Source organism: Ambystoma mexicanum, chromosome 6q (genome assembly GCF_040938575.1).
Source record: "Ambystoma mexicanum isolate Mex_15411 chromosome 6q, UKY_AmexF1_1, whole genome shotgun sequence".
NCBI lineage: Eukaryota > Metazoa > Chordata > Amphibia > Caudata > Ambystomatidae > Ambystoma > Ambystoma mexicanum.
Genome location: NC_090937.1, coordinates 716,686,795 through 716,712,187, shown reverse-complemented (window position 1 = coordinate 716,712,187; position 25,393 = coordinate 716,686,795). Strand labels below are relative to the sequence as shown.

Here is a 25,393-nt window from a genome sequence, read left to right as displayed (position 1 = left end):
TACCAATGCACAGCTCTTCCTGGGAGGGTAGCGGCTGCAGTAAAACCACAGGGCAACTATTAGCCTAAACTATGGTTGCTCATGCAGTTCACTCGGGTGTCCCCTTTGTGACTGAGTTGATTACCACAGAGAAAATGTAACAGCCAACCTATTTTATCCGTACACAAAGAGGGCACCTGCTTCAGTTCATACTGTGGGTGTCTGCCAGGCCAGTCACCATATCTGATGAGGATCATGAAGGAAGTGAGGTAACTTCCTCTATCTCAACACATGCAAATCCTGGTCGCAGATGGAAAACGCACAGCTGCACACCATCTCCAGGATCACAGGGGCATGGTCCTCTCAAGGCCTCAGGTGGATCTCTTGGTGGATGGGCTACGGATGTTCTTTGCAGCCATAAGGGAGCAAGATGAGGTGGTTTAGGAATTCAGGCACCTGTTGTTTTGTGCAGGGGCTTTTTACAAAGTTTTCAAGACCCTCCAGGCTGGTGATGGCTCCTGTGATACAAAGTGTCCAACCAAGACGAGCCAATGGGAGGTGTGTGAGTGATTAGATGCATACGGCGCACACATGCATCAGATGGCACTGTCCTGTACATTGGTGGATGAAAAGTATGAGGTCAGAGCCCATTTGAATCATTAATGTTTCTCTTCACATCTATGTCTCCAAATCTTGTGGAAGTCACGCATAGAGCTATAGCATATCCTGGAGTCCCTGCAGATCACATGAATTGGCCAACATATGGCGGTGACCCTAAAATTGGTCAAGGGCATTGAAGAAGTCAAGGTCACTAGAGACTGCATCCCATCAAGAGGCCAAGCGAGAGGAAGGCAAGCTCATCTAAACAGACCCATAGTTCTTTAGCTCCGGAAAATCACTGTGTAACTTCTGCAGTGGTTCTCTGCCACATGCAGCGACATGTCTGTCACACGGACATAAGTTCGGAAGAAGCCTAAAGGTAAATCACTATGCTAAAATGTGTTGAGCCTCCTGGCCTACATCAACAGACTGTACACAGGTTGCCCCAATTAACACATGGCCAAGGTGGACACTGTAGACCGTCCAACTAAACAGCCAATACCCCTCCTCAAAGAGGAAGAAAATGTAGAGGAAATACTTTTCATATTGGCAGCGTGTGGACTGAAAACGGGGAACATGCATCAACCATGTTGCAAGGTGACAATCCACTCCATGGATGTTCCTGTCATGTATAGGGGCAATGTACCTCTGACTCTAAAAGGGGCATTCACCACGGACAGCCAACATGGTCCATCCTTAATGAGATCCGGCAAAGCCCCACTGTGTGGACTGTGGACTCAACACCTCAATACCTGCGCTACCACAAATAGAGGCTGACAAAAAGGATGAGTTGTAAGTGTTTATTTACAAATGTGCAGGAAAACAAAGTGTTAGGGTAGTTGACAAACTAATTACTAAAAGTGTCAAGGATGATAAGGTGACTCAATGCAAAGGGCGGAATAATTCTTCCAGAAACTCTGTCCCTAAAGTGAGGATTTGGGTCAAGGGCTTTTGTGACAAAAACATCCAAAAGAATAGGGCTTTCCATCTTGTTCCAAAAAGGTTTCCTCAATACAATGCCCAATATTCCCAAGGTCAACGAGAATCCCAAACGGTGGTAACCAAAATCCTGATGTTCTGCATACATTCTTACAGTGTCCAAACAAAGATACTTTACACAAGTCTCCCAAGGAGGTTATCTCCTTTCATCCTGTTGCACCCGTAGAGAGGGAGACTTTCTCCTTCACCTCTCCCCTTGTCCTGTGAATAGTCCTCTGCTGTGGTTCCATGGCTTTTGAGCAGAGAAGTGTTTTGGGAGGCAGCCAGGTCACTGCCTCCCAGGTCACTTTCCCTGTATTCACGCAGGGTCTTGCTCACAGAGAGGGCTCTCTGCTCCTGGTGCGGATTGATGGAGAAGCAGGGTCTTGCTCACAGAGAGGGCTCTCTGCTCCTGGTGTGGCTTGATGGAGAAGCATGGTCTTGCTCATAGATGCCCTCTTAATCCTGTTTGCCCCCGGGGCCTGCCTATCTCTTTCCTTTGCTCTTCCTAGTACCTCCTTCCTATCCCTTAGTCACAGTGTCACTGTCTCAAACCTCCTACCACAACTACACGACACCCTGGGCCAACATGGCCTTCAGAAGCATGCCTCTTGCTTCCTTCTCAAAGGTGGTCCCCCTCTTTCTTTCCTTTCTGATGTTACAAGCAATCTCTTCTGCTCTCTCTCTATACGTCAGACTCCCCCTTTTTTCCTAAGTGTTTTCTTCTTCCCAGATGGTGCCCCTAGAACCTCTCACCAGTCTGATACCCTTCCCACTATGCTTCCACATAATCCTCTTAATTTCCCTTGCAAGCTTCCGGTCTTCCTTCAGTTCCACCCTCTAGCTCACTTGCCAGATGATGCGCCTTGATTTCCCCTCCAACCTGGTACCTTTCTCTGCTAGACCCAAACCTTTTGTACTCTCTGACTCTTCACTCTCAAACGGTTTTGTTTTGGTTCCGTGTATCCTGCTGCCTAATCCGACAATTCGATTTTGACACAGTTTCATGAACACATGTGAGGACCTGGCTGGAGTTTTGTTCCTCCACACTTTGCTAATTTTAAGTGCTATTGCATTGTAGTTCTACAAATGGAACACCATTTGGCCAAATTATGTAAATTTTAAATCATATATAGGGCACTCCTCATGTTCGGGGATGAAGATAGGTCAGAAATCAATCACTTCATTCTGAGCACTGTCACCATTAGAGAGAGGGGCGCCTGCTACCTTTTTTGCATTTTTGTAAGGAACCTGGGGTTGGTCACCCTAAGTTACCTGGGGGAACCCAGACATGGACCCCTTGGTCACTGTGCTCAGAGAGCAACAGCTCCACCTCCCTGATGAGGCCCAACAAGGCTGAAACACGTGTATGGGGTTGCTGTTGGTACTCTTGTTCAAAGGAGGTTTGCCTGGCATTTTGGTGCTGGACAGCCCTTGTGGACGGGACAAAGACTGATATGCAAATGGGTATTCCTCCTTTGTGAAAAGTACAGTGAGCTAAAAGCGATGGCTTCAGACTCTCACAGTGGGTAATAACCACAGAACAGTTTATCATGCCATGTTCTTTCGAGAGACGGTTGCCTGCAATCTTTTTTGCATTTTTTTAAGGAACTTAGATTGGTCACCCTAAGCTACCTGGGGTAACCCAGACTTGGAGCCCTTGCTAACTGTGTTCAGAGAGGCACAGTTCCACCTCCCTGATGAGGCCCAACAAGGCTGAAACATGTGTATGGGGTTGCTGTTGGTACTCTTGTTCAAAGGAGGTTTGCCTGGCATTTCGGTGCTAGACTGCCCTTGTGGGAGGGACGAAGACTGATATGCAAATGGATATTCCACCTTTGTGAAAAGTACAGTGAGCTAAAAGCAATGGCTGCAGACTCTCACAGTCGGTAAAAACCAAAGAACAGGTTATCATGCGATGTTCTTTCGAGAGAGGGCGCCTGCTATCTTTTTTGCATACAGTGAAAATACCTCTTTTCTTCTAGAAAAACATAACAAAGGCATTAATAACGTGCTGCCTCTATTAGCCTATGCTGCATATAGGTATTTAAACTATTATCAATGGTTGTTCATGCACACATATGAAAAATGTGAAGACGTTTGATAACATGGAATGGAACTGGTTTACAACTTCCCACAACAAGAAAAAAGGTTTTTGAGTATGGCATACAGTGATTTTACAGAAGATTTTTTATTAGAGGTATTGTTTACCCAAAAGATTTTACCAGAAAAAAAAAGATTTTTAAAAAATACATGTATGGGGGTTTGGGGTTAAGACGTTAAAACAGATGGGGATGGGGTTGGTGGGGTTAAAACATGGGTAAACAGGGGGCATGAGGTGGGTAAGCCCCCCCAAATAATGTTTAACTGTATTTTTTCGGTAAACATTTTTGGTAAAAAATACCTCAAATCAAAGTTTGTGGTAAAATCACAGTAAACCCTTGAATATATATGGTAATTCCACCTGTCATTCTCATCCTACATTGGTGCCTGGCGAGCAGCCAATCAGTTAGCTCTGATCGTGGGCCATGTTCCAACGTAGCTGATGGATTTTCCAACATGCCCCCCCACACCTTGAACCAGCCCTCTCCCTGCCCCGTCTATGTTATAACAACAAAAAGCCTCACTTGCTGGCAATCCGCTCACTGCCTCCTCCTTCTCCCACAGGCTTGCAGTGACATAGAAAATGGACTCACACATACGCTTCCTCTACCGTGTGCCTGATGGCCATCATGATTTGAGTTTTATTTAATTTCTTGTGGAGAAATGGCTCACATGGTCACATGGGCCGACAGTCTCAGGGATATAGCACCTAGATTGCTTCTTGGCTCCAGCTTATAGTTTCAGGGATCTATCTCACAGCACACCTCTTCAAACACAGCCTCAGGTTTATAGCACCCACCTTACGTCTTGGTTTGGCCTACCAGGAAGTACTTCTCCCTCTTGATTTAGGGTGTGGGTCAGGCTCAAATAGTATTACCCTCTAGCTGTGGATTGCTCTCTTGGGCAGATGTCAGAATGTTTTGTTCTGGTTTCTCCCCATCTCCGCGTTGGACTCTACCAGTGTCACAGATACAGCCCTCAGCAAGCGTTGTCTTTCTTTCCTCCTTTGTGTATGGTCTTTGCCATGGACTGACACATAGCTCTCGGCCGGCTCCTGGTAGTCTCTCCTTCTCTGTTCCTGGTCACAGCCAGTGTCTGAGATATAGCCCTCCTTGTCTGTTACTCTGCATCTGGTCTCTACCACGGTGCAATATAGCACTCACAGACTTTTGATCTCTCTCTCGTGTCTTCTTTTCTGATCTCTCTCTCGGTCTGGCTTTCTCCTTGGCTCTCATGCCCTCCTTTCTGCTTTCAAGGTGGTAGCGATGTGATTCTATCTCCTCCGTGCTGTATGCATTACATTGGCTCCTGGTTTCCGCCCATATAGTCCTTTAGAACATATGCAGTGCTCATATAGTGTGTTATGGCCAACCCTCCCTTCTTGCAAGATAAGCTTCACTGTATATACCTTCCAGGGGGCTACGATTCACCTCCTATCTCTTATTGGTTGTACGCAAATGCTAGAAAATGTGAACATGGAGCAATTCCTCTACTTCTCTATCACTGCACCTTTGTAACTCTATTCCCATCACTCTGAGAGCAGTATCACCTTTCTCTACAGTCAGGAAGAAGCTGAAATATTTCCTGATTAGTGGCCATTCTGAACATTAATTCGAGATGTGCTACCTGAGCTGCTCAGCTGGCATAGCTTCTCTAAGCACCACTTATGGTGACAGTGTGCTACATGTGGACAATGATCTGAGGCAAACGAATGACAATAAATGATAGGAGACCAATGGTGGGCAGGATTGAACCTTCCGCTCCTGCGGCTGCTGACTTCCAAGGCAAGTATTCTAACCTCTTGTCCACCCCCGATCTGGCAAGGAGGCCTGGCTGAGTACTTATCAACCTACTTTTATCCCAGGACGCCAGCATACATTTTGGACAGAGCATGTCTGCAAACACACAAAGGATACTTTGAATGACACAGGGACACCCAGTGACAAAATGATACCGCCTCCCAGAGCTATAACGACCACCTCTGTGGAGATTTCGGAGTCAAAATGATGTTGATATGTGTCCATGAAACAGCCGTTTTAACCGAGAAAAGAGAGCATTAGGTTCCAATGCAGCTCTCAATGGCACTCTGGGACATGAAGTGAAACTAGACTTAGCCCATATTTTCCTGTTTCTGAAACCGGACCGCTGCCTTCGTCCCCAAATCTGAAGAAACTGCCGACTGATCACTTGACAAAGTGAACCCCCACCTAACTTTACCACTGAATTCCTGCATGTGGATCCTTGACCGATTTGAGAATAAATAACCTACATTTTTATTCTATTCTCTCAGAGCCAATTTCCAACCAATCAGAATGGGGAGTGTCCAAAAGATTTCATGAGAGCCGGCCACATTTTAAGTAGATAAAAGATGCTGCAGGGAAAGAGCCACCAGAGGTCATGGCGTATTAGCATAATAGATCATTCACTTGGTTCTCCACCTTTCCCTTATCTGACGCCACTGCCAGGTTAAGTGAATGGGGCCCTGCTTGGCCTGACTGCCCGCTGCCACGCTCCACCTTTACCATGTCTGACGCCACTGCCAGGTTAAGGGAATGGGGCCCTGCTTGGCCTGACTGCCCGCTGCCACGCTCCACCTTTCCCCTATCTGACGCTGCTGACAGGTTACGGGAATGGGGCCCTGCTTGGCCTGACTGCCCGTTGCCACGCTCCACTTTTCCCCTATCTGACGCTGCTGCCAGGTTAAGGGAATGGGCCCTGCTTGGCCTGACTGCCCGCTGCCACGCTCCACCTTTCCCCTATCTGACACCGCTGCCAGGTTAAGAGAATGGGGCCCTGCTTGGCCTGACTGCCCGCTGGCGTGAAAATGCATGGCTACCCATTAAGCAAGAGTGAACTGCATGTATTCCATGGTGTTGAGTGGATCTGAACACTGGTCCAATTCCCACCACTCCCCCTCTTGAACAAATCATACCATGGATCAAAAATGAATCAAAACTTTTGGGACGGCGAGTGGCGTCTACCTTTTGCTTTAGTTCTACTTTCAACACTTGCTTTCACCATCCTGAAGAAAATGTACATCTCTAGCATATGTATGTGTATGCTGTGTTGTGGTATAGGATGCTATGTTATGTTAAGCAGCCTCACTGGTAATGTGTACTGGAACAACAGATTGCCCAGCTAACACCAGATGTAACATAACACAATGGCTAAATACACTGGCTGCAAGCATCTGTGGGTAGTGTGGAGATCTGAAGCAGCCTCCCACCAGGGCCCCGACAAACTGCCCAATGACTTCGATTTGACATGTTTTTTTTTTTTTACAGTGTATTGCTACTGGGGTGGGGTTATGAACTGCACAGAAAATGCTGCAACCAAAATATCACCATTGAACTTTGCTTTTTCTCGTCTCAGATGCAGCGACTAGAATAGTCTAGAATAGGAGGTGGCTCAGAAATGTAAAATTGAACTTGAAAAGTATATCCATTAAAAAAGCATTTAGTTCCTTATTCTGCCAGGTAGTGTATGGGCTCAAACCTACAAAAATCACCTCTATTTTAAGTAAGATTTGGTATGACGTTGCTACATCGGCAGGCTTTTTTTCACAGTTTTTTGCTGAAAATTCTAGGCTGAAAAACGAATTGAAAAATATGGGGTGGGGGGTTAGGAGGGGGAATAGGGACTAGATAATAGGGAAGGGGGTTTGGTTGGGAACCGCTCTAAATAAAATGAAAAAATGCAATTAATTTTTTGGCCGAAAATATTTGTTTAAAAACTCAGCCAAACAAAACCTGTTGATAATTGAACGTAAAACCGTAGGTTTATGGTGTGTGTTCAAGGGTCATACCTTTGAGATGTGTTGGGCCGGGACATATCTTCTTGGACTCTCCATATCTGGTCACTCTTGTTCAGCATTCTGATGTTTTGCCCACGGGTCCTTGCAGAAGGTGTTGCTAGTTCTCCCAACAGCTTAGATAGGTTCCTTCCACTGTGCTGTGCATTCATCCCAGACCCACCATTGAATGCAGATGTATATGGCTGCCCTAGGCTCTCTCCAGTCACAGCTGCAGCCCTGCTCTCCAACACAGGCTTGGTATCTTCTGCCAGAGTCATGTTGAGGGTCACTGAAACTTGAAAGCACAATTCAGTATGGGACCTTAAAACAATGCATACTAAATCAACAACTTGGACAAAAATATAGCATGTGTATAACATGTGTATAACACCAGTAATGTCGCTTAACATTAACCCATTAAGTGCCAGGCTATTATGCAAGTCTATGCAAAAAGGATGAGCATACTCGTCCTTGGCACTTCATTGTGCGGTTCCACATTGAAATACCAAATTTAAAACAACAGAGCCGAAAATAAAAAGAATTACTTTAGTCGAATTTCCAAAATGCTTTTGCTTCTTTTGCACTTTTTTTTATTTTAATTGTGGGGGAGATCCCAAGTAGCCCCCACCACATTCCCCCAACCTTAATGTATTCCCTTAGCCAGCCCCCATCTATTTTTTGCGAAAAAAGGTGCAAAAAATATCTATTCGATTTTCAGCCTTGTTATTTTGTAATTCGTTTTTTTGAGGGAATAGCAAATTGCCCCGATTTAGAGAAAAGGGTTATCATAGAATGATTGCTTAATATTAGGTTAAGTCATTTGTCTTTACACTGTGCACATCCCCGCCATAGTTGTAAAGATGTCCAGCTGCAAAGGTGTGCAATCGAGACATTTTTCATTTTATTTTGCTATGCAAAATTGCCAAGTATGTCGAAAGGTATCCCCTCAGCCAGCCATACCTACCAAGGGACATACAGATCTATCCATGTGTGGATGAAGAGCCACAGGCCATGATCAAAGACACCTGTATGGACACCTTGGACTAAAGCACCCAGAAGCCATGTTGCTGATGTCGTTAGAGACACCACGACATGGCAGCATTAGACATGAAGCACACATGCCATCCGCACTTCGGGACACAAACACGCATTCGAATACATGAAGACCACGAGCGTACAGTCTATAGTTAGAGGACAGATACATATACATACTATCATTGCATTTATTATTTTGCCATTAGCCAAACGCAGCAACACAGAAACCATAAGAGACAAGAGATCCTGACCAAAGCTTGCAGATGCTTACATGTGAATAACCCAATGGAACTGCAGGAGCACCTATGGGACCTGAAAGAGCCAAGTGTGACTAACCTAGGGAAATGTAGTGTAGTATGGACAATGTAGAAACTGCATTATAAGGTTTAGGAAATTACAGCAGGCCTCAGACCTCTGAGCAAGCGACGAACTGAGTTGATTCAGAATGAGCAGAGAGCAAGACGTGTGAGACAGGAACCACAGCCAAGGTCAAGGGAAACGGATGACATTCCAATCCCCAGACGACAAAGAGACTAGCTGCAGAAAAGACTAATAAATCCTCATAATTCAGAGCTGCACGGCTCAAATTCGTGGTCTCTGAACATGTGACACGTCCAAAGCAGACAATGGACAGTGATCAGCGGTTGGAAAGGAGAGCTTGTCCCAAGCAGCCAGACACAGACAGCAGACAGCAAAAAGTATGCAACAGGATGCAACAAGTGTTGCAGCGATCAGGAGAGCACCCTCATAAGTTAAGGTAGTACACACAAGTTACAATGCAGACGCATAGTCGTTCTCATTACCTTGAAGAAGTACACAGTGAGCGGAGAATCTTTGCAGATCCCAGGCCTTGGGACGTCAGCTCTAGCCCATCACATTTTAGTACCCTAGGGGTGGGTAGCAACGGGCAAGAACCTATGGTTTGTCCACTGCACTGCAACAACATTATAGTCAGTGACTTGGGGATGGACCACACCAGCCACCTGACATGCAAGGGCCAGTGGAATAACATCTATAGTGTCCTGTATAGGTTATAACATACTCAGTACCCGATCACTTGCCCCGATAGGTTTCCCTGGAGTGGGTCCCAAGTTTGACATCATGCTGAAGCCATCTGGAAGTAAAACCGGCCTGCGAGCTGAGGAAGAGCGAGATGTGCATGGATTTTTCCTGTTCCTGTGCGGATCCCTGTTGGGTTTGTCTGTAATAAACCGCAGTTTGAACTTGTGATTGACTGAGTCCTCTGTGTATCCTGGAGGAGGGTTTTGGGCACTCCAAGTCTGTGGACTTCCAGAGTCCCTCTGGCATACCTGGGGGTCCGTCCCCAACAGTCTCCAGGAGAGGGGGGGGAGTTAGGAGCTTCAACGGGGCCTTTGCAATATACAGGAAAGGTACACCAGGTAGATCATAATGGGGTCCTTTTGGTCTGAGGCAGACGAGGAAGAGGATGAAGTAGTGTGCAACTGACAGATGTACTATACACTGGTCCAGCCATGTTGAATATGACCAGGCCACACTTGCTTCCTGAGACCCTCCTAACGTCCTGCAGACAAGGCACTCAGGAAGCTGACATCCCAAGGAATAACCCTTGTTACAAAAGCAAGGATTGGCCTCTTACAGGAAGGCTTCGAATGGACCAATCCACTGTGGTAAAATCACTATATAAAGGGGTAAGACCCTCCCCTTTGATGGAATCGTCTTTGAGACTCCTCTAGGAGCATTCACTGGAGCTTGTTGGGGTTGCCCAAAGAAAGTTCCCATCCATTGGATGAAGACACGAATTTCCAAGGATGGCGCAGACCTTCGCCCTAAATGCATATAGGGAATATTTGAAGAGACCTGCTGACGGGGAGAGGGGCAGAATGCAGCTGGAAAATGGTACACAGCAGGGCTGTCACGAGTTGGCTACCAGAGGGTCAAACTGCTCCGTGCCTCAGAGGGGGTGGAGGGCATTGTGGGGTTTGGCAGATGCACTTTCTTCCTGCCTTTCCATTTTGGCAGTCAGATACAAAAACTACATATTTACATCCAATTCTGTGTGCGGGTTTGCAGGTATACAGTGTTAATAACTGGAAAAAATGAATGAATTTATAACGAAACATGAATAACGAAAAATAACACATTTTTTAAAGAAAATATGTGTGGGGTAAAGGGTTAAATCATGCGGGGAAGGGGTTGGGATGATTTGTAGCAAGGGGAAGGAACCAGGGCTCTGAGGGGGGACCTCCACAAAAAAGGGGGCCAAAGAATGTCGTTGTTTCGTTATTTTTGTGTTGTTATAAATTCATTTGTTATTAAATTATTCTCCAGATTTCCCTATAGGCCAGTCCACTCCAGGAGGGGAAGGTCATCGCTGGCACCATCAGGCTAGTGTCTATTAGCACACGAACCAACCCTCGAGCAGCAGGGTGCTGGCTGATTACAGGCAGCTGGCATTGTGACCCTTTCAGCTGCGCTCTGCGCACTGGAACCACAGCTCTGCTACTTTACTGGGAGCCCCTGGGCCTAATGTTCAAAACGTTTTTCAAGGGGTGCGTTCCATTGAAAAAAAGTTTTGTACATAAGGCGCTCTGCTGTTTCAAGTGCTTGATGTCCATGGTACATGCAAAGAAGTAGATGACCTTTTTTTTTTACAAAACTTGAACAAGTCATGAGAATGTATTGTTCACTGGTGGCTATGGCAACTAAGTTCGCATCTTTTCAATTGAACGTGTGATGCATTCAGTGTTCACTGTATCACATCCAGGGTGTGCAATCACCATAGCACAACCTGTGTAGCATTTCCATCTTCCTTTGGAATATACTGATCACATGTAATACAATGATATATGATATGATATGATATGGCATTTATAATGCGCCTATACACAAGTGTTTCAAGGCGTGATCACATACAATGACCAAAGTTGAAATTCATTTTGATAGATTTGAGTGCCAACATGGTTAAGAAGATAGTTCAGTGAGTTGGGCACTGGTTGCAGTGAACTGTGTTCATGTATCATGTGCCACAGTACCCAATCCTGTCAAGGCCAGCTCAGCCTTTCCTCTCTCTGAGGTGATTTTTTTAAAATAAACGCAGTCCACAGTAACACTTACTGGGCTACAAAATAACATGTCTGCACAAATTAACCACTCCTTTAAAATGCTAAAACAGTATCATTCTGGTGCAGGTATATGGTATATTTACTATCAACAATAAGGAGCATAACGCATTAATCAGTAGAAGTGGTTAAACTAGAGAGAGGGAAACCAAAGTGCAGAGTCTACCATCCCAACTCCATCACCAGGCAACACATCGATTCCAGCGATATCTTCATTAATTGTATTGTACTGGGCTATCTTCGGTGAAATGTTTTGCCTCCTCACACAATCGGTTTGCATTCCTTAGCCCATTGCCAGCTACTTATCATCAAGACCATTTTAGTTTGTTTGTTTATTTATTTGTAGCGCACGCCAGACCCGAAGGTATCTGGGCGCGTGGTCAAGAATACTTTAAGGTGACAAGTTACAGTTGCAGATTACAAAGTTACAAAGAGAAAAGTTAACAGCATGAGGATATCAGTACAACACAGGGAGGTATGCATATACAAATATAGGCAATATACAGGATAATGTCAATACACAGGGGGATATATATATTTACAAGTATGCGGAGTGCAAAGCGAGAAGCAGGGTTTCAGTTAGGCATGACTCAAGTGGTCACGAAGGCTAGATTATTGGTCGTTTTCATTGAGCCACTTAATGAGGTTTAGTCTAAAGTGTAGGTAGGACTGGTCAGACTTTAGAGAGGTTGGCACGGATTTCCACAATTGGGCCGCTTTGACCGGGAAACTTTTTCATCCGGAAGTAGTCAATTTGAATGAGGGGACAGCTAGACAGTTGATGTACGCTTCTCTAGTGGGTCTGTTAGTGGTTCTTCATTTGAACCTTTCTACTAAGTATTTGGGTGCTAAATCATTGATGCTTTTGAAAGTTAATGAGGCAGTTTTCAGTTTAATTTTGTCAGCTGTAGAGAGCCAGTTAGACTGTCTTCTAACTTATGATATGTGCTCTCTTTTTGGGATTCCTAAGGCAGCTCTAAGTGCATTATTTTTCAGTATTTGGATTTTTTGCATAGTATGTTTATTGGACCCCAGGTATAGAGCGTTGCAATAATCCAATTTGGATAGTACCAGTGCTCTTGCCAATGTGAGGCAGCCAGTAGTGGACAGGTAGGGTTTTGCTGCTCTGATCAACTTGCAAGTGTATGAGGTAGCAGAGGCCATCGCATTCACTTGCTTTGTTAGAGTAAGGCAGGAGTCGGCTACTTTGATAATGTGGGCGTCTATAACAAAGGAGGAGTAGTCTGGGTTCAGTTTTCTAAGAAGGTAGAAGGGGTCCTAGACAGGACCAAGCCAGCTAAATGTCTGGCCTCTCTAATGTTGCTTTTCATATCATGAATAACAATCTAAGTTTGTGTCAAACAGTTTTTTATTTATTTATGTATTTGTTTATTCATATAGCGCGCAAAACCCAGAGGTATCTAGGCCCTTACATTTAAGAGATTGGTTTCAGTGCTTCAGGTTACAGAATAGGAAGCGTAAGAAGTGCATTGCAACATTGTGGAACGTGCAAAGGTAATACATCATACGCAAAGTGCAAAAGAGTAATACATGATGATCACATCCATTGAGCCTGACCCCATGTTGCCTTACAAGGTTTCTTTATATGTTATTTCACAGTTGATTGCTCCTGAAGAAGGGGTATACCCCCGAAACGCGTAGAGCTGCAAGTTCCTCTGTTACAAGCTTTGTCTTGTTTTATTTTCCTCCCATTGACTGGGAGAAGAACGAAATGATGTATTGATATTTATATTGATATTGATATTTTATTTCTATTTTATTTCTATTGCGCTCATACACAAGTGTTTTAGAGAGTGGCAAGGGAAGGGGAACAGGGGAGAACAAAAACAACGATCTTACTAGGCCCAGTGACAGTGAGAACGCGCAAGTGCAGGTTAGAGGGGGAGGGGTAGAAGTGCATGGAAGGGGGAACAAAACGGAGAGTGCGGAGCGAGGAGGAAAAAACATAAATAATAATAAATTAATAAATAAAAAGGCAACAAACAATGGGAGTGCAGCCAGCAAGTGGCAAGTGCTGGGTTTATGGCAGCAGGCCATGTAGGTCTGAAAGTGCAGGAGGAAAAGGGGAGAACTGTATGGGTACAGATACAGACCCCAGTGCAGGGAGTGGCCCGGAGGCAGTGCGGGAGGGTGGCAGGAAGAGCAGGTACCTGGGCCCGGAGGACAGAGGGTGGCCAGGTGCATGGTGCTGAGGGAGAGTAGAATCCACAGGGGAGAGAAGGGGAGAAGGCAGAAGCAAAGAGGAAGGTCTTGAGGTGCTTCCGGAACTGGAGATGGTTCTCCTCAAGTTTTAGAGTGGCAGGGAGGCTGTTCCAGAGGGAGGCCCCAGCCGAAGACAGAATATGGGACTCTGTACTCAGAAGTTTTTGCTCTGAAAATTATATGTGCTATTTATACAATTTTGTTTACTCATTATGAGATTATAAGTAAATTGATGAAATGTGTTAAAAAATGTTGACTGGACTTTCAGTTTAAAGGGTGTGCAGGGGACGGGCGTGTTTCAAGTGGCAGACACTTTTTTTGCATTATATGTTTTTCAGGCCCGTGCCAGGGTCTGTATTCCTCCCCTCCATCCGAAGCATATACATTTTTCTAAAGTTGCTATTCAGCTTCGTTTACACACAGAAGTGTGCGCAGATAGACGGTTAGGTTGCCCATGTTGCAGGGCGGCAGCAGCACACAGATGCGAAAGTCAAGCAATGGGCTATGGACAGCTGTCTTTTCACACGTTTTTTGGTTTGGTGTATTAACATCTTTAACATTTCAACAATTAAGGCTGACCCATGTATACTGCCATTTATGGTGGAGAAATAAGAACTACCCTCATTGCTATTCTGTGCATGATACCTTTCTAAAAGTTATTATTTTTTTTTAAACATTGTCATGTTGGTCTAGTATGTGCTTTGTGAACCTTCTGTGACAGATCCATGAAATATGTATTATTTTAGTTCATGGATGTCAAACATCATTAAGTAATTGAATCTTCCTGTATGACAATAACTGTGAATTAAAGTAGTTAAAGTCCAAAACTTAACCGGGGCACAAATCCCAACTTGACCACTTAACACAAGTGTGTGATTACGGCCAACACATTTAATCTCTGTGTCTAACCTGTCAGTGTCTAACCTGTAATAAATTCCTGTCCTTAAATATTTCAAAATTGTCAGCCATTTAGAGTGATTTAGCACTCATAGGTTAACCGATTGTAGTGTTGCTTCATAAGTTATTTTAGTAATGATTCATTTATTTCCCACCACAAAGTAATTTGCTGCTTGGCTCACTCTTAGCAACAGCACTTGAAAACCATGGCCACTTCTAGTGTATATCTATGCTCGGTTATGTGTCCATTCCTGGTAACTTCTAACCCATACCCACTGCTGATGGTATGTGTCCCTTCCTTGTTGCTTCCAATCTGCCTCCTCTACCCAAGCATGGGCGCTTTTACCTGTGTAAGGGTGCTAATCTGTGTTCTGCATCTATGCTGGGGTGTGGGACCCATACTCATATGGCTTCGGATCTGTGCCCTGCATGTACGTACCTTGTGGCAGCTGTTGTTCAAATGAGTGCTGTATCTATGCTTAAAAAAGTCCTGTGTGCTAGTCATGTTACCCTTGAAATTGCACTTGTTCAATATTCTAATGCTAGCACTGATAAAGGGAGTTGGTGGACTTGAAAGGAGATCCCATTATTGCAGCAGAGGATATTGATCTATGGCTTGCGATTGCTATTGGGGGTTCTTGGATGTCCTAATATTTGCGGTCTCTGAGGAGCCCTAAAGGCATCCACACCAAAAACCCTTTAGATAGCCATGTTCAAACAGGCTATTGTAGCATAACAAATATTTCTGTGTCTCTATGTTTCTCTGTAGAAATGACTCATGTTTTTAAAGGCCTCCAGGTGAAGAGGTAGAACGAGGCGGGGGGAGGGGGGAAGGGGGAGGGGGGTAGAGACCGGAACATGAAAACAGTGGGCCAAAAGAGGGAAAGACTCTGGAGACACCTCCCTGCTCAGATGCACAAACTTGAATGTTTTAAAGATTTGTCATGTACATGGTGTTTTAATGTGCAGTTACTTAGATCAGCTCATTTTAAAATTAAATTCATATATATATATTTTCAAGAAAAAATCTTTAGCTCCAGGTCAGAATGTAACGCAACAAAACCGCTGAAATTCAGCTAAAGCCAGCTTTTATTTATTTTTGTTTATTCTATTGGGCATTTGTAAGGCGCTTATACATCAATAAATTGTGTTTCAAAGCACCCACAGGGCAGAGGGAAGGGAACAAAGGAACAGCAAGACAATGGGATGTGGCAACAGTGATGAACAAAAATACAAAAAAGCGGTCCTACTAGGCCTTGTGAACATTCGGAGCATGCAAGTACAGAGAGAGAGAAGGGAAAGGGGTAGGGGGTAAGTGCTAGAGGTTCCACAGAAGGGGAAGTGCCAGAGAGCTAGTTGCAAAGGCAAAAGGTAAGTGCCAAAGAGCCAGTTGCGAAGGCAACAGGTAGGTGCCAGGTAGTGACCACTTTCTCACCAGCCAATACAATAAGTGCAGGCCTGTGAGACATCACAGGCAAGTGGTGCCCGAATGCAAGTGCAGGGGGAGGGCGGAATGCTGGTTGCGATTGGACAGAAGGCCAGGACCCAGAAGGACAGATAACGGCCCAGGTACCAAACACAGCAACTGTGTGGTTCAACACGGGAGGGAGAGCGTGAAAGAGGAGGAGAGGAAAGTCTTCTGGTGTTTGCAGAACTTGAGGAGATCATCTCAAGACAGAGAGAAAGGGGGAGGGTGTTCCAGAGGTGGAAGCCAGCCAAGGAAAGAGAACACCCAACCGCTCTCTGCTTAGAGAAGCGCTTGTCAAGTAGAGAGTTGGAGCCGGAGGATCGGAGGGATCTAGAAGTAGAGTATTTGGTGAGAGCAATTCGCAGATAGCATGTTTCCCAGCCCCAGACAGCCTTATGAATGATGCACAGAGATTTAAATTTGATCCTTGCAGCAAACTGGAGCCAGTGGAGAGATTCTACGGCTGGAGAGATACGGTCCCTGGGCTAGAGGGCAAGGATACGTCTGGCAGCTCTATTCTGGATTAGCTGGGGGAGGCAGAGAGAAGAATAAGGTAGATTAAGGATGAGGCTGTTACAATAGTCCAGCCTGGAGAGTACCGAACTCTGGAGACATTAAGCTTCTGGGGAAAACTGAGGAAAGGGAAGATGCCTCTGAGGAGGTAGAGTTGGAAATGTGCCTTCTTGGCAAGGTCTAGGATGTGAGGAATGAAAGAGAGAGAGGAGTTGAAGATCACTTCCAGGTTTCTGATTTCAGAGGAAGGAGAGGGGTAGAGCCCCTGGAGGGTGGCCAGAGTGAAGGGAGAAAAGAGGGAACAAGGGTCCCAATAGGAAGAATCTCAGTCTTGCTGGCAATGAGACAGAGATCATTGGAGGTGCACCAAGACTGGATGATGGTGAGGCAATCAGGAATGGGAGAGGAAGTCAGAAGAGATGCAGAGGGTAGTGTGAAGAAGAGTTGGATGTCATCTGCATAACACTGGAAGTGCTTGGAGAAAGTGGAGATAAGGTAAGCAAGAGGGGCGAGATAGATGTTAAAGAGCCAAGGAGGAAGGATAGAGCCCTGAGGAATGCCACAGGTGGAGCTAGAGGTGGATGAGGTGAAAAAACACAGGATAACGTTGGAGGGACAGTCAGTGAGGAAGGAGGTCAGTCAGGCAAGTGCCTGCTCTGAGATACCAGCTTAACTTCACACCCCTGTTGTGCAGCCTATGACCACAATGATGACATCCTTGATGACATCCCTGATGACATCCCTATTGACATCACTAATTGCGATATCTATGACATCACTGATGGAATATCTGATTAGATTACAACACAGTATAGTTAAACACTTTAAGGGGCCACTAGCATGGCATTCGGCCATGGTTAGTGGACACAGCATTCGGACGTGCCCATTGTATATTTTAACACATTTAGGGGTCACTAGCCATGGCCTTCATCCATGGTCAGTGGCCACACCCTTCAGCCACCCCCCCTGTATATTATAACACATTAGGGGGTAGTACCCATGGCCTTTAGCCATGGTGAGCGTCCGCAGGCCTTTGGCCATGCTCACTGTATATTTTCCTAAACACTCACAGACCCCTAACCATGGCCTTTGGCCATGCCCACTGTGTATTTTACAACACTCATCATCCACTAGCCATGGCCTTCAGCCATAGGTAGTGGTCCCTACCTTCGGCCATGCCCACTGTATATTGTAAAACATTACAGGGCCACTATCTATGGCCTTCAGCCAAGGTCAGTGGCTACGGCCTTCAGTCATACCCACTGTTTATAGTACAACACTAACCAGCCACGGGCTTCGTTCATGCACTGTGTCCACAGCTTTGGCCATGGCAAAGGCGACGGCCTAAATGGTTATTTAGGTAATCAAAGCTTTTATTAGCTAAGTCATAAATTATATTATGTCTGATGCCATCACAGATGTTATCAGCGGTGTTGTATGTCATGTAAACAGTGATGTCACTAGTGATGTCACCAGTAATTTCATCAGTGATGTAATAGATGATGTAATCAGTGATGCCACCAATGATGTCATCTGTGATGTCATCAGGGATGTCATTTGTTATGTCATCATTGTGACCATAGGCTGCACAACAGAGGACGCAAAGTTAAGGTGGCTTTAGCTGAATTTCACGGGTTTTGCTGCGTGAAGTTCTCACCTTAACGTCCCTGCAATTAAAGTTAGTTTCCCTGAATTTCAAGGGTTTTGTCATTCCATAGTTTATTTACGCACCATGGTCATGTCCACTGTATATTTTAGAACACTACCAGTCCAATAGCCAGGCCCTTTGACCATGGCAAGTAGGTACAGCCTTTGGCTGTGCCCTTTGTCCATTTTAGAACACTACCAGACCACTAGCTATGTGGCACAGCCGAAGGCCATGGTCACTGTTCATTTTAAAACAGTACCAGACCACTAGCCATGGCCTTTGGCCATGGCCAGTGGTCACAGCCTTTTGCCGTGCCCCCTCTATATTTTATCATCGCTCAAAGATGTTCATCAATCACAGACTGATTTTGAACTATTTTGACAGTGGAATTGTTATGTATAAAAAAAGGCAGGCTTTGAGAACTCACAATTTTTTTAGGCAATGCGCAGTGAGATTAGATTATTTGCCACAGATCACACACTTTGATTAAGCCGCGTGCTACAAGCCCCTTGTTTTATGGCCCGGCCTTTTGGTGACTGCTGTGATACATTGCAAAACCCCAACTACCCACATTTAAGCAGCACGGAAAAAGGGAAAAAATGACTGGCTGCAAGAATAACATATGCCCAGGTACTTTTGTCCTCATAGCGAAAATTAAAAGCTGACACCTGTGACTATAGATATAGTAAGTGAACATATATCTTAAAGTGAAATATACAAATGAAGTTCAGTTCACCTTCCCCTTAGAAGAAAGTGTGCAATACAAAATAGCATTGCACTTTGTAAGGGTGCAGATGAATCTGCCAGTATAAGGGTATTATTATGGTATTTATTGAGCACTGACCTAGCTTTGAGAAGCAACAGATTATGCTATTATTAGATGCGACAGAAACACCACTCAAACGAAGGGAGGTGGACTTGCCTTCATATTCAGAAATACACTCAACATCAAAGTCATCCAGGACTCTCAAATCCCCTCTGCTGAATCCTTGTCTATTAAGCTACCCCTATCACCTAACCACACGGCATCTTTGCACCTTATTTACCGACCACCAGGTCCCATCTCCTCCTTTATAGAGGACATTGCATCACTCATAACCACAGACACCAAACCCAGCTCTCAAACGATCTTACTTGGGGACTTTAATCTTGGTTTTAACGACCCTAAGAACACTAACGCCCATGACCTAGCTAACACCTTATCGGATTTGGGTCACACGCACATTATTCACGAGCCCACTCATATCAAAGGCAGAACACTGGACTGGATCACTCACCTCAATTGCTCTATTGACCTTCTATCCAATGACCCATGCATTTGGTCGGATCATCACATAATAACCTTCTCTATCAAATCCAATACACCTCACCTGGCGCCTATCATCGCCCCAGCTACCAGCACGAGAAATAAGAAAGATATTACACCTGACAAACTCTTACCCATACTACTCCCCATCCTGAACAATACCGACCCAGAGGCTGACCCCACAGTCGCAGTGGATATCTACAACCAGGCTATACTTAAAGCACTGAACTCCATTGCCCCCCTAAAATTGCGGAAACCCAAACCACAGCGTCACCTTAACACTTGGTTCACGCCGCAGCTAAGAGAATTACGCAAAGCTAAGAGAACCGCAGAGTCACATTGGAAAAAACATCCCACAGCATCCAATAAGACTGAGCTAACCCTAGCCTCCTCTAGTTACAAAGAAGCCATCTTTATTGCTAAAAAGGACACATATAACAAAAGGATTACACAAGCAGAATCCAACACAAAGGAACTCTTTAAGATTTTGAAAGAACTAGAATCCCCCATTGCCCCCATAGACAAATATGTTACAGATGCACTATGGTGTAGTAATATTCAGAAGGCCTTATTAGATAAAATAGCTTGCCTACAATCTAAAATCAACGCAAAAAAATCCCTGCTACTTGCTGACCCGGACTACAAACAATTACCCAACAAATCACCTACCTTTAAGTCAACTTGTAAACCTTTCAGCTTCTCACCCCTCTCAATCTGGGAAGTAGAAAACATCATCAGGAAACTTAAACCTTCAAATTGCCAAGGTGATGCCTGCCCTGCCCCGATCATCAAAGCTGCTGCGCATGACCTGGCACCATTCATAACTAACCTCATCAATGCCTCCTTCAAAACTGGAGTAGTGCCTGATAACCTAAAAGATGCGTGGGTCATCCCACTCCTTAAAAAACCTACTCTTGTTCCAGCCAACCCGTCTAACTATAGACCGATAACAACTGTACCTTTCTTACTAAAAATACTGGACAGAGCAGCCTATTTACAAATACAGGCCTACTTAGAATCAAACAATCTCCTAGGACTTAGGCAGTCAGGTTTCCGACTGAGACACGGTACGGAAACTGCATTAATAGATCTCACTACCCAGATCCAAATCCTGAAAGACAATGGTAAACTTGCACTCCTCTTATTGCTTGATCTGTCAGCAGCTTTTGACCTGGTCAACCATCAAACACTCTGTCACCACTTGAAAACTGCAGCACACTTCTCAGACGCAGCCACAGCCTGGATCAGTTCCTTCTTGGCGAACAGAACCATGAGGGTCTTCTCTCCCACTGATTCTGCTGAACCTTCACCAGTACCGTGTGGAGTCCCGCAAGGCTCCTGCGTGTCCCCGACACTCTATAATATATTCACTAAGCCCCTCTTTGATATCCTTGACTATCTGGGTGTCACTTATACCAATTACGCGGACGACACCCAGATACTCATTCCTATCTCGGGGAACTATGAAACAGACAGCAAAACCCTTAATGAAATCTGCTCAGTAATTCAAGCATGGATGGCACATCATGGACTCTGTCTCAATGACGAAAAAACCGAGTTGATCATCCTTGGCACTCACGCCAAACTCAAAAATCTCAACCCCGCATTTAAATCCTTCACCATAGATGGCAATCTCATTCCCGTGTCAAATAACATCAAAACCCTTGGGGTTTACATCGATGCCACCTTATCCTTCCCCAAACAAACTAATGCAGTAGTATCATCAGCCGCTTACACCTGCAAGCTGATCACTGCATGTAAGCCGTTCATCTCCTCACCCAATTGCATTACTCTTGCTAGAGCATTAGTCCTATCCAAGATAGACTATTGTAATGCCCTTTACTTAGGCACTAGCTACAAAAATATCAACAAACTGCAAGTAATTCAAAATAATGCCATCAGAGCTGCCCTCAACATCCCCAAAAAGATGCACATCTCGGAGACCAGACGCAAACTACGTTGGCTTCCAGTCAAGCACAGAATATCCCTTAAAACTCTGGCCCTTACACATAAAGCCAGGGCCAACCTTGCACCAGCCTACCTCACCAACCAACTTACACCTCACACTTCTTCAAGACCACTTAGAGCAGCACAAGCTAACACTATGTCCATACCGAGATTTAAACTTCATAACTCGGGTGGTGCTAGCTTCCCTGTACAAGCCTCTAAATTATGGAACACAATACCTGCGCTTTTGCGAGCAGAACCTTCATTTAACCTATTTAAACATAACACGAAGTGTTGGCTTCACAGCATGGACTCTATGACACCCTAACCGCCTGATCCCAGCATGATCGACTGTCACTGGCACACTTTTGTAACTAATGTACTTATACTAGACTATGTATATATGCATTTGCATGACTAAGTTTGTACCCACCTGTAACTGCAATGTAACGTAACCCTTATTGACTGCTTTCTATTGCAACTGTAACCAGATCTAACTTATGCGCCCGTATGCCCCTGGGCCTGGCTGCGCTTTATAAATAAAATAAATACAAATACAAATACAAATAGAGCGCTTTACAGAGGTATACAACATTACAGATGCATAGCCAAGCACTTTTCAGGAGGTAACAACAGATCAGGTATACAGCTGGGGGTAGGATACAGAGGGGCTCTGGTGTACAGCTGTACCGGGTGGCGGGGAGGGGAGGGACCGGTAGCATCTAGCGAGACAGGTGGCGCGAGAGATGATGTGATGGCCTAGGTGTTGAGGAGGAGAGACTCCTTGAAGAGATGGCGTTGAGTTCTTTTCTGAATTGTACGAGCGTGGGGATGAGCCTGATGCCGACGAGGAGGAGGTTCCATAGTCTTGGGGCATAGGCAGGGAAGGCTTGTTTTCTGGTCCTTTCCTTTTTGCTGTGGCGGATTTCAAGTCTTCAAGTGTCCTGGATTCTGGTGGTGCCCTGTGCACCGGAGATGCTGAGTTTCTCCATTAGGTCGTTGGGTGACTTGTGGGTGACTGCTTTGTAGATGATGCAGCAAGACTTGAAGATGATTCATGCATGCAGTGGGAGTGAGTAAAGGTTGATTAGGGCCGGGTGATGTGGTTGCGTAGACCCTTGATGAGGCATGCGGCTGCATGTAGGACACGTCTCAGGGGCACAAGGGAGGACGACGGAAGGCCTTCGAGGAGTGCACTGAGCCCATCCAGTTTTGGATAGGACCAGTGCTTGAACGGTGGTTCTAAAGCTGTCTGGAGGAAGGAATGCTTGTCTTTTTGCAGGAGGGAGAGCTGATACCAAGCTGTCTGAGTTTTCTTAGTTATGTGTGTCTTGAAGGAGAGGTGTTTGTGGAACCCGAAGGACTTGGCGCAGGAGATGAGCTTGGGTGTGAAGCCCCCAGAGTTCATGGTTGATAGCCAAGTCTGTATGTCTGGGTGTTCAGTGTTATTGGTGAGGAGTAGGAATTCCGACTTGGAGGGGTTGAGCTTCAAGTACGCACTGGACATTCAAGACTGGATCAGCGAGAGGAGGGTTTTTAACCCATGGATGTCCTTGATGGAGTTGATCTTGAGGTATAGCTGTGTATCGTCGATGAATTGGTGGATGTGGATGTGGATGTGGATGTTGTGTGTGACTAGGAGGACTACCAGTGGCTCCATGTATAGATTTGAAGATCACTGGGGAGAGGATTTAATATCTACATCTGGGCACTTGTGTGTCTCATCCGCTCCTTCGCTGTCAGGTGCTACTCCTATGCCGACGACACTCAGATCCTGATCCGTTTAGACCTTGATCAGGCTGAGATGCCGTCGTGCCTACGGGGGTGCCTGGCGGCCGTGGGGGATTGGATGAGCCACAGCTGGCTTAAATTGAACGGAGACAAGACTGAGGTGCTGGTGGTGGGCTGTCCCTCTGATCCCTCACTCTGGGTGTCCTCCTTCTGGCCCTCCTCTCTGGGCGCTCTCCCAGCCCCAGCAGAGAAGGTGAAAAATCTGGTTGTTATCCTGTTGGCATCGCTTTCCATGGGCAGTCAAGTGGCAGCCGTCCATCAAGCTGGTCACTTCCAGCTTAAAGTACTACGGAAAGTGCTTCCAATGATTCCTACCCCTCTCCATCTGCCTGTGGTGGCAGCAATGGTATTATCCTGGCTGGATTACTATCTTTCTCTACAGCTGGCGCAGCCAAAGGGTCTTATTTAGCGACTCCAACGATTACAAAACTTAGCAGCTCGTGTGGCCACTGGTACGCCATATGGTGCCCACATTTCCCCTTTGCTGTGGAACCTTCACTGGCTTCCGGTAGCCCAACTTGTTGGGTTTAAAGCACTATGCATCATTTATCAGGCGTTGCACGCTCAGGGTGCAGAATTTCTCCAAGTGAAGTTCACGTGCTATCTTCCGAATAGACGGCTGTGATCTGCATCTGATGATCTGCTTACGGCGCCCACCTATCGTCGTATGCGACTTGAAGGATGAGCCTTATCCATAGCAGCAGCGGTGCTATGGAACGAGCTCCCACTGGCCATAAAGAGATTATCCAATCACCTGTTCTTCAGAAAGGCCATGAAGACATATCAGTTCTAGGTGGAGTAGGGTTGTTTGCACATGACCGTCTGCTGAGCCCTCCAGCGCCAAGATACCTTAGGGTGACCATGCGCTTTGGAAATTCATGTAACATAGCATAAAATAACTGGATCGAACCCTGCGGCACTCCACAGGTGACGGGTAGCATTGACGATCTAGAGGATTCCATCTGAACAAACTACTTGGGGTTGGCGAGGTAGGACTTGAACCAGCATAGGACAAGGTTGCTGATCCATATGCATCGATGTATGGTGTCTGTAAGCTCCTGGTGGTCTACTGTGTTGAAAGCGGCCGAGAGGTCAAGTAGAACCAGGAGGCAGGGGTGGATATTGTCAAGGATGTTGAGGGCATCGTCGACCACCTGTATGGTTGCCGTCTCTGTGCTGAATCTGGGTCTGACTCCGGATTGGTAGGTTTGGAGGAGATTGTTGGTGTTGATGTGTTGCTGCAGTTGTGTGGCTACCACTTTCTCGATAAGCTTACCATGGAAGGGAAGATGGGTGAAGGGGCAGTCACCTAGGCTGTCGGATACAGAGTGGGTTTTTCTAGTAGAGGGAGGATTTGTCCTGTTTTTAGGGTCGATGGGAAGCTGCCTTGAGTTAGGGAGCTGTTGATTATCTCCAGGTAGGGAAAGGAGAGCTTCTGCGGGGAGGGTCTTGAGGATGGATGCTGTGAGGATGTCGTCTGTATACAATGTGGCTTTCTAAGGCGAACAGGGTTCCTACCAGGTCCTCTGTCGAGAGTTTCTTGAATGTTGTCCAGGGTGTGAAGTACCAGCTTTAAACTGCAGCACTCACCAGTACTCAGCAGGTGAAAAAAAGATACAAACCTGGGGGAAGGCATATGTCCATCCTCTGTGGCGGCTTTATAGGCAGGTGCCAGGTAGTGGGCTGAGTTACTTTATTTGGTCCCAGATTACAACTTTTAAAAAAGTAATGAAACAGCAGAAAAATTACCTGAGGGAGGAAATATTACAACAAATATGCTCACCTTTTAAACCCAGCAATCTGTAGTGAAATATTCCCTGGAAAACAAAACCCCAATACGAATCAAGTGCTTGTGGTCTTGTGGGTAATCGTCTGCACTGGGAACATGACAACCTGAGTATAGTCCTGGTAGCCAAATACTTGAGCAAGCTGGCCAACCTCAAAAAACCCACAGTTATCCAGACGTGGACCCCTTGCTCACTGTGCTCAGAGGGGCACATCTCCACTTCAC

General features: G+C 45.6%; 1 protein-coding gene across 1 annotated transcript in view; it reads right to left on the bottom strand.

The window, feature by feature from the left end:
- REELD1 (reeler domain containing 1) overlaps positions 1-25,393 on the bottom strand; it is a 258,348-nt gene that overhangs the window by 89,606 nt on the left and 143,349 nt on the right. Inside the window, exon 5 of the mRNA XM_069631236.1 lies at positions 7,466-7,748. Coding sequence (XP_069487337.1) covers positions 7,466-7,748 — 283 coding nt within the window. The remainder of the gene's footprint in view (positions 1-7,465; positions 7,749-25,393) is intronic.